Genomic DNA, 10,302 nt, shown 5'->3' with positions numbered 1-10,302 from the left:
GATTCAAGCAATTCCCCTGCCTCAGCCTCCTGAGTAGCTGGGATTACAGGCATGCGCCACCATGCCCAGCTAATTTTTATATGTTAAGTAGAGATGGAGTTTCACCACGTTGGCCAGGAAGGTCTCAATCTTTTGACCTCGTGATGCACCCACCTTGGCCTCCCAAAGTGGTGGAATTACAGGTGTGAGCCACCGTGCCCAGCTGACCTCTATATTTTTATAGTCTATTTTTGGATGCTTGATCTCTGTATTTTTACAGCCCATTCCTGCTCAATTATAATGGCTTTTAACTGATTCAGATCAGTTATAGACACAATTGACTCACAGTCACACACACATATATATATACACACACACACACACACACATACATATATATATATATATATATATTTTTTTTTTTTTGAGACAGAGTCTTGCTTTGTTGCCCAGGTTGGAGTGCATTGGTGTGATTTCAGCTTACTGCAACCTCCGCCTCCAGGGTTCAAGTGATTCTCCTGCCTCAGCCTCCCAAATAGCTGGGATTACAGGGGTCCACCATCATGCCTGGCTAATTTTTGTGTTTTTAGTAGAGACAAGGTTTCACCATGTTGGCCAGGTTGGTCTCCAACTCCTGACCTCACATGATTTGCCCGCCTTGGTCTCCCAAAGTGCTGGGATTACAGATATAAGCCACTGTGCCCAGCCCATATTCATTCTTGAATTCACAAGGACATCACCATCATCCATCACCATCATTCTCATTATTTCATATTTATTGAGCACTCATAATGTTCCGGCCCCTGACTCCAATGACCGTATTACCCCTCCTACCCACTCCCATTCCCATCCCTGGATCTTTGGAAAAAGCTTCATAATCATATCTGGCCCTCAGATACAATGATATAAGGACAAATTTCTTGGGGACCCTGGAGTGTTTGGTCTTTGGCCAGTCTGTCCCTGGCACAACTACAGAAATATATATATATATATACACACACACACACACACACATCTATATGTGTATATATATATTTATATTTATTTATTAAACCTTTGCTTGTATCTGTACAATACTGATCTCTGCTCATTGCTTAAAATAGAACCTGATTATCTCTACTACTACAGCATCTCCTAAGCCAAACAGCCCACCACAGAGGGAGGCCCAGTTTCACAGACTGGCTAAGAATCCTCTAGAGCATTTTAAGTAGTTGCTTTGAATTTTGTACAGCAGTTTAATACCTACTTTTCCCTAGAGCTATTGCCCAGAGGAACAGGACTGAGGCAGAAGGGGCACTTGGGGATGATATGGAAAGATCTATAAGGCAAGTCTAAAGATTTAGTGGCCATGACAGATGTTTGGGGAGGGGACTGTATTTTCCATACATTTCAGATAGCCATCCCGGGCTCACCTGAGGAGTGCTGGCAAAGACAAGAGTCCCCCGAATGCACATATGGTCTAAGCATACCTTGAGAAGTCGTGACTATTTCCCCAGAAAAGTGAAGACCCTAGAGTCCCCTCTTTTGCATTTGCTGTCCCCAGATGAAGCAGCATTTCCTTTAACAATCTATGATTTCCTAGGATGCTCAGAGAAGGCTGGGTAATGAGAGACCAACCCACCCCAAGGAAATCCTATTCAAATCTAATGGTTAGGTGAAGAGCCAATGGCTTCTTTGAACCTAAAACTGGCTCCTCCTTAAGCACAGCTCTGGCACAGGTATGCTTCATACCAAGAGAACTACTTCCCCAGACACTGCTGGTGAGAGCTGGCCAGTGAGTTAGCCAACAGAAAAGGTTGCTGGCTCAAATGGCTGGTATAGTGTGACACCACTAATGAGAAAATTAATCACATGTTGCTGGTGGAAGGGGTGAGTGCTGGTCATGGGCTAGAGACTGGCTCTGAGGGTTTGGATCACTAGATAGATGCTGGGCTTGAGGAATACCCTCTCCAGGCAGCTGATGGATCACCTCAGGGACCACCCAGGACTTCTAATTTATCTCCTCAGGGACCTCCTGGGCCTGCAGATCAATCTCCTCAAGGAACTCTTGGGATAGTTTATCAATCTCAGGGATGCCCTGAGATAACAGACTGATCGCAGAAGGCTCCTGGGCCAGCCTGCCAACCTCCACAGAGAACTCCTGGTATGGCTGGCTGACCTCCCCAGGGATCTCTTCAGCTGAGCTGCCAACTTCTACAGGGGTTTCCTGGACCAAGCCACCAACCCCTACGTGGGACCTATGGACCAGCTTGCCAGCCTCCACAGAGACCCCCTGGCATGGCTGGCTGACCTCCTCGGGGTTCTCCAGACATAGCTGGCAAACTTCCTCAGAGACTTTCTGGCACAGTTGGCTGGCCTTCTGGCACGGCTGGCTGATCTGAGGGACCTCCTGGCATGTGTGGTTACCATTGTCATGGTTCTCCTGGCATTGCTGGCTGATTTCAGGGACCTCCTGACATGGCTGGCTGAGTGCCTCAGAAATGTCCTGGCATGACTGGCTGATGTCAGGGACCTCCTGACATGGCTGGCTGACCTCCTCAGCCACCTCCTCGTATGGCTGGCTGGTTTCCACAGGTGGCACCTGTGGGGACTGATTTGGTTCAAAAATGTCTTGTTTCCCTTCTATGGAGAGCTCTTGTGCTCCATTCCCAGGGGTCTCCCGGAGCAGCCCAAGGCATTGATGTTCTTCAGTCACGTGTGAATTTAGGGAGGGTTGATCGCTGAAGCCAAATTGGGAGTTACCATCTACTGTAGTAGGGGAAGAAGGACCAGCACTGGACACAGTGCTAGAAGGGCCACTGCTGTCTGTAAAGCAAAGTCAAGAGATCAAGTCAGAGAAGCTGGAAGAGTAGGCTGTACCCTGTGCAGATAGTTCAAATGCTAGAATGGTTGGCCTATGCTACTTACGTCTTGAGGGAAGAGTGTCTGAATTCTTCCTAAGTTAAGCAGAGACTCCTAAGTTTGCTTAGCTCAAGAACTGTCACCCTGGCCTAATGTATACTTTGAGAGTAACAATAAGGTACGTATAAGACTTCAGGAGAGAGTGCTAAGACCCACTTCATCTGGTTCTTTCACAAATACACTCCCATCAGAATTCCAAGTTCCCAAGGCCTCTCATTCCTACTTTGGAAGAATATGAATACTTTAGCCCAGTGGTTCATAATCAAAATCATGAAAAATTTTTTTAAATGCTAATTTCCAGTTTTCAACTCCAGAGATTCTAATTCTATAGGTTTAGTGTAAAGGTGTAGCTTGGAGGAGGGAGGAGGATGAAGGCAATATAATTTTGTTGGAACACTCCCAGTTGATTCTGATGTATACCTTCTGTTAAGAATCATTCTTTAAAGCAATCAATGTATTTCTGGGGCAGAGGTAATCATTATTTATAGCCCAAATGATAAGTTGGCAGGAGAATGTAGAAAAACCATGTAAATCAGAACAATAGGAAAGAAAATGGTTTACCTGGCTGGGTGCGGTGGCTCACGCCTGTAATCCCAGCACTTTGGGAGGCTGAGGCAGGCAGATCACTTGAGGTCAGGAGTTCAAAACCAGCCTGGCCAACATGACGAAACCTTGTCTCTACTAAAAATACAAAAATTAGCCAGGCATAGTGGCGGCTGCCTGTAATCCCAACTACTCAGGAGGCTGAGGCAGGTGAATCACTTGAACCCCAGAGGTGGAGGTTGCAGTGAGCTGAAATCATGCCACTGTGCTCCAGCCTGGGTGATAAAGCAAGACTCCATCTCAGAAAAAAAAAAAAAAGAAAATGGTTTACCCAAAAATGGAAGACGGCCATGGAATTTCTACATGGCAGTTCTTAACCTTTCTAGGGGTCAGTGGCCCCTTTGAGGTGCTAATGAACGTCCAGGAAAAATGTATATAAGAATATTCACACTAATCTTTACGTGTGATTCCTGAAGCTCATAGACTCTACCCTGAAACCACATCTATGGATCCAGGGTTAAGACTCTTGTAAGTCTTGGGACATACAATGAATGTTACAGGCTTGTGCAAATTATATACACAGAAAACATTAAAAAACTGATTTCCTAGATCCTGACAGTAGTGTAATAAAGACCTCAGAGTCTTCAATTACACTGTGGGATGATTCCTACTCCATCTGCTACTGCTTCATTGACCTCTAGTATGGGACTAACCTACTTCTCCCTTGGTAAAAATCATTTTTATTGATAATATTATAACGATATATTAAAGCACTATGGTATCAATAATGACAGATTCTGGGAAAAGGGGACATCGGAACATATTGCCATTGAAGGAAACCTCGAAAAGTTGGTAAACCTGAGCCTACAAAGGCTCAATCCATCATTGAGTTGAAGGTGTGCTAGTTATCTCACTTCTGTAAAGAATCAAAGGAGGGGCCGGGGGCAGTGACTCACGCCTGTAATCCCAGCACTTTGAGAGGCCGAGGCAGGCAGATCACAAGGTCAGGAGTTCGAGACCAGCCTGACCAATATAGTAAAACTCTGTCTCTACTAAAACTACAAAAAAAAAAAAAAAAATTAGCTGGGCGTGGTGGCACATGCCTGTAATCCCAGCTACTCAGGAGGCTGAGGCAGGAGAATCACTTGAACCCGGGAGGCAGAGGTTGTAGTGAGCTGAGATCACACCATTGCACTCCAGCCTGGATGACAGAGCAAGACTCCACCTCAAAAAAAATAATAATAATAATCAAAGGAGGCATGCTTCAAGCAGAATAAGAGGCCAGGTGCGGTGGCTCACGCCTGTAATCCCAGCACTTTGAGCCGGTGGATCACTTGAGATCAGGAGTTCGAGACCATCCTGACCAACATGGCGAAACCCCGTCACTACTAAAAATATAAAAATTAACCAGGTGTGGTGTCATGTGCCTATAATCCCAGTTACTCGGGAGGCTGAGGCAAGAGAATCACTTGAGCCCGGGATGTGGAGGTTGCTGTGAGTCGAGATCACGCCACTGTACTCCAGCCTGGACCAAGACTCCGTCTCAAAAAAAAAAAAAAGAGAAGATCATGGTTTTGAACCAACAAGCCTTTAAGAGATGTGGAGCCTATTTCTGGTGCAGATATACAGACCCGAAAGAAGATGTTTACCAGTGAGGCTACACACCTGATACTGAGTCAAAAATCTGATACTAGATGGAAAAAAAGAAAAAGAAAAGATGTAAGCTGAGCTTTACCCAAGTAAAGAAGTAGCCTTAATATCCTGCTAGTGGTCTGATTCAGGCAAATCAAAAAGGTCAAACAGAAACAGAAGAGGGAGAAGGGTAAGATTTCCAGGGGCACAGAACTCATAAACCCTCCAGGAAACAGGTAAAAAGAGCAATGGCAAGGTGAGTGTAGGATCATCTGAAATTCAGGGGAGGAATTCTTGGTGTCAGAGAGGAAAGTTTCTTCTTCAAACAGGGTGCCAGAAAAAGGGCAAAATTCTACAACTGTTAAGTCCAATGCTGAATGAAGTAAGAATCTTTACTTTAGTCCTATCCAAGTAAAATAATGAAAGGCATGTTTGATTTCAGTTATTCCCCAGAGGCAGGATGATACTTCACCAGTGCCTCTGGCCCACATCCCCACCTCCAATTACCACCAGTAGCGCCTCCTCTCTATGGTCACTCTAACAATTCTGTGTGGCTCCACTGTTCACATTGTTACCAAAAACAACTAGTGATAGATTATAGATAATAAACAAGAGATGGGAAAAAGCAGCACCTCAACTTAAACTAAAAACTGAAAACAGACAACAGAGAGAAGGGTCATGTAAAAATAAGTAGCAGATTCTAGTCTCTCCTGCTCCCAGCTTTTTCTGTTTGTTTGTTTGTTTGTTTGTTTGTTGTTTTTGAAACAGAGTCTCACTCTGTCCCCCAGGCTGGAGTGCAGTGGCACCATCTCAGCTCACTGCAAGCTCTGCCTCCCGGGTTCACGCCATTCTCCTGCCTCAGCCTCCCGAGTAGCTGGGACTACAGGTGCCCACCACCACGCCCGGCTAATTTTTTGTATTTTTAGTAGAGATGGGGTTTCACCGTGTTAGCCAGGATGGTCTTGATCTCCTGACCTCGTGATCCACCTGCCTTGGCCTCCCAAAGTACTGGGATTACAGGCGTGAGCCACTGGGCCCGGCCTCCTGCTCCCAGCTTTTCTAAATATCTAAGTTGTCTGCTAGTCATCTTTACCAGAGAAAGCTGTAGAGATCAAATAGGGATCAAAGGAGAATGAAGTCTCCATTCTTTCTTCCCCAAAGGGCCCTTTGAGTAATCCCAGCTACTCAGGAGGCTGAGGCAGGAGACTCGCTTGAACCCGGGAAGCAGAGGTTGTGGAGAGCCAAGATCGTGCCTGGGCAACAAGAGCGAAATTCCATCTCTCAAAAAAAAAAAAAATTATTCCTAATACTGCAGAAAAGCTTCCCTCCAATGAAATAGAAGGAACATGGAGAACAGAGGTAAAGAGAGAATAAACAGATTCTCCTTTCATCTTAGAAATGGCAGATGAGACTGCTTCCCAGAATGAATACTCCTGGTCGTTCAACCCTCACCTTCTATTACCTCATGCAACAGGCCCCTCATTCACCAATCACTCCATTCTTCTTGACTTTTGTCTAGGCAGTTCCAAAAGGATTACTTACACCAAGGGGGCTTCTCAGAGCGCTGCTGGAGTTGCAGGGGAGGTGAATGAAGAGTACGTGGTGGAGAAAATGGGTTATCTGAGGCCTGGCTGCTGTGCATGGAATCAAAGAGGGCTGGAAAGGAGGTAGGGTGAAGGGAGAGGGAAGAAAAAAAGACATTTGAGGAAGAATCCAGGAGCCATAGGTTCTTAACATAAGTCAAAGCCAACTTACCCTTCCTTGGCTGAGAAATAGCATTTCCTGGGGACCCTTCAACCAAACCATTTTCAATTTTTTAAACTTTATATTATGAACATTTCAAACATATATTTTTAAAAAGTAGTTGAAAGACTGGTGCAGCCAATGCCCATATACCCGTCTCCTAGATTTAACACATTGACATTTTTGCCATACTTGTTTCATCTATTTCTGCATGCTAAAGTGTTTTAAAATAAATGATAGACATTATGAAACATGTCACCTCTAAATACTTCAAAATGCATCTCTAAAATATAAGAAATGGCTGGATGCAGTGGCTCATGCCTGTAATCCCAGCACTTTAGGAGGCTGAGGCAGGTGGATCACTTGAGGCCAGGAGTTCGAGACCAGCCTGGCCAACATGGCAAAACCCCATCTCTACTAAAAATACAAAAATGAGCCGGCATGGTGGCACATGCCTGTAATCCCAGCTATTCGGGAGGCTGAGGCTTAAGAATGGCTTGAACCTGGGAGGCAGAGGTTGCAGTGAGCTGAGATCTCACCACTGCACTCCAGCCTGGGGCACAGAATGAAACTCTGTCTCAAGAATAATAATAATAATAAAATATAAGAATTTTTTCCAGCTGGGTGTGGTGGCTCATGCCTGTAAACCAGCACTTTGGGAGGCCAAGGTGGATGGATCACTTGAAGCCAGGAGTTCAAGACCAGTCTGGTCAACATGGAGAAACCATGTTTAGGTCTCTACTAAAAATATAAAAATTAAGGCCAGGCGCAGTGGCTCACACCTGTAATCCCAGCACTTTAGGCAGCCGAGGCAGGCAGATCACGAGGTCAGGAGTTCAAAGACCAGCCTGACCAACATGGTGAAACCCTGTCTCTATTAAAAATAAAAAATTAGCTGGGTATAGTGGTGCATGCCTGTAATCCCAGCTATTTAGGAGGCTGAGGCAGGAGAATCGCTTGAACCCGGGAAGCAGAGATTGCAGTAAGCCAAGATCACATCATTGCACTCCAGCCTAGGCGATAGAGCAAGACTCTGTCTCAAAAAAAAAAAAAAAGAAAAAGAAAAAAAATTAGCTGGGTGTGGTGGTACATGACTGTAACCCCAGCTACTTGGGAGGCTGAGGCACGAGGATCACTTGAACCCAGGAGGCAGAAGTTGTACAGTGAGCAGAGATTGTGCCACTGCACTCCACCAAGGGCAACACAGAGAGACTCTATCTCAAAAAAAAAAAAACAAGGAAAGATATACATAAAGAATTTTTTCCAACATAGCCAAACACCATTAACAAGCTAAACAAAATTAAAAATTATTCCCTAGTATTATTCAATATCCAGTCCATATTCAAAATTTCCCAATTATTCCCCCAAATGTCATTTATAAAAGCATCCAAACATGAACCATGCACTGCATCTTATGTCTTTGAAGCCTCTTTTAATCTAGAATAGTGCAGCCTCTCCTTTTTTTCTTTTTTTTTCTTTTTTTTTATTATTATTATTTTTTTTTTGAGACGGAGTCTCACTCTGTCGCCCAGGCTGAAGTGCAGTGGCCAGATCTCAGCTCACTGCAAGCTCCGCCTCCCGGGCTCACTCCATTCTCCTGCCTCAGCCTCCCGAGTAGCTGAGACTACAGGCGCCCGCCACCTCGCCCGGCTAGCTTTTTGTATTTTTTAGTAGAGACAGGGTTTCACCCTGTTAGCCAGGATGGTCTCAATCTCCTGACCTCGTGATCTGCCCATCTCGGCCTCCCAAAGTGCTGGGATTACAGGCTTGAGCCACCGCGCCCGGCCTCCTTTTTCTCATAGTAACTTTTTTGAGACAGGGTCTCACTGTCACCCAGGCTGGAGTGCAGTGGCGCGATCTCGGCTCACTGCAAGCTCCGCATCCCGGGTTCATGTCATTCTCCTGTCTCAGCCTCCTGAGTAGCTCGGACTACAGGCGCCCGCCACCACGCCTGGTTATTTTTTTTTTTTGTATTTTTAGTAGAGACAGAGTTTCACCATGTTAGCCAGGATGGTCTCGATCTCCTGACCTTGTGATCTGCACTGCGCCTGGCCAGTTCACTGCAGTCTTTACCTCTTGGCTCAAGCGATCATCACACCGCAGCCCCTTGAGTAGCTGGGACTCAGGCACATACCACCACTCCTGGCTAATTTTTTGTATTTTAGTAGAGATGAGATGGGTTTTACCATGTTGCCTAGGCTTATCTTGAACTCCTGGGCTCAAGCAATCTGCCCGCCTCAGCCTTCCAAAGTGTTAGGATTACAGGTGTGAGCCACCATCCCCAGCCCATAGTAACTTTTTGAAAAGAAGGCCAGGCATGGTGGCTCATGCCTGTAATCCCAGCACTTTGGGAGGCCGAGGTGGGTAGATTGCTTGAGGTCAGGAATTTGAGACCAGCCTGGCCAATATGGAGAAACCCCATTTCTATTAAAAATACAAAAATTAGCTGGGCGTGGTGGTGGGCACCTGTAATCCCAGCTACTCGGGAGGCTGACGCAGGAGAATCACTTGAACCTTGAACCTAGGAGGTGGAGGTTGCAGTGAGCCAAGATCATGCCACTGCACTCCAGCCTGGGCAACAAAGCAAGACTCCATCTCAAAAAAAAAAAAAAAAAAAAGAGAGAGAGAAAAGAGAAAAGAAGAAAGAACAGGCCAGTTGTCTTTGCAGAAGGTCATGTCCCACATTCTGGACTTGTCTGATTGTTTCCACATAAAATCATTTAACTTATTTCACTATCCCTTGTATTTCCTATTAACTGGAAATTAGATCTAACTTAGCTGATTTAGTTTAAATAATTTTGTTAAGAATACTTTAAGAGGTGATCCCATGTACTGTATATTGCATCACAGTGGAGGCATATTGTCTCATTGTTCCATTATAAGTAAGGCTAAGTTTACTAACTAGGTTAAGGTGGCACCAACAAGATCTCACTGTGAAGTTTTCCCCTTCTGATCAGGAGTGATCCTTTGAGGAACGTCTAGTTCTCCACCATCAACTGGCATATTTTCCGTAAAGAACTTTCCTTCTGCAAATGGGACTATTTGATTATACTGAACTACAGTTCTCACTGAAAAGGCAGAATATTTATTTCCCTTTAATTGGTTTTCAGAGAGTGTGAAAAATATTCTCCAGTAGTGACGGATGAGTATTAATTTGTTTTATTTATTTAATTTTTTGGGGGGAGACAGAGTCTTCCTCTGTCACCCATGCTAGAGTGCAGTGGTACAATCACAGCTCACTGCAGCCTCAAACTCCCAGGTTCAAGTGATCCTCCAACCTCAGCTTCCTGTAGCTGGGACTACAGGTGCATAGCACAATGCCTAGCTCATCTTTGTATTTTTGTAGAGATGGCGTTTCACCATGTTGCCCAGGCTGGTCTTGAACTCCTGAACTCACTTAAGTGATTCCCCTGCCTCGGCCTCCCAAAGTGCTAGGATTACAGGTGCGTGAGCCACCTCACCCAGCACCCAGCTCTTGTTTTCATTCTTTATGAGCTTGTGGAT

At 45.1% G+C, this 10,302-nt stretch overlaps 1 protein-coding gene across 12 annotated transcripts in view; it reads right to left on the bottom strand.

Moving 5' to 3' along the window:
- Nucleotides 1-737: 737 nt before the first annotated feature.
- LOC105493144 (inositol hexakisphosphate and diphosphoinositol-pentakisphosphate kinase 1) overlaps nt 738-10,302 on the bottom strand; it is a 54,696-nt gene continuing 45,131 nt past the window's right edge. For 11 of the 12 annotated variants that reach the window (XM_071066990.1, XM_071066992.1, XM_071066991.1 and 8 more), the window contains 2 exons: nt 6,598-6,711; nt 738-2,784 (listed from right to left, as the gene is read on the bottom strand). In XM_071066990.1, coding sequence (XP_070923091.1) covers nt 1,970-2,784; nt 6,598-6,711 — 929 coding nt within the window. In that variant the 3' untranslated portion in view covers nt 738-1,969. Of the gene's footprint in view, nt 2,785-3,441; nt 3,562-6,597; nt 6,712-10,302 lie in introns of all 12 variants that reach the window. The other variant, XM_071067002.1, reaches the window with a different exon arrangement.

Source organism: Macaca nemestrina, chromosome 7, assembly GCF_043159975.1.
Source record: "Macaca nemestrina isolate mMacNem1 chromosome 7, mMacNem.hap1, whole genome shotgun sequence".
Taxonomy (NCBI): Eukaryota; Metazoa; Chordata; class Mammalia; order Primates; family Cercopithecidae; genus Macaca; species Macaca nemestrina.
This window is presented reverse-complemented; position numbering and strand designations above follow the sequence as displayed.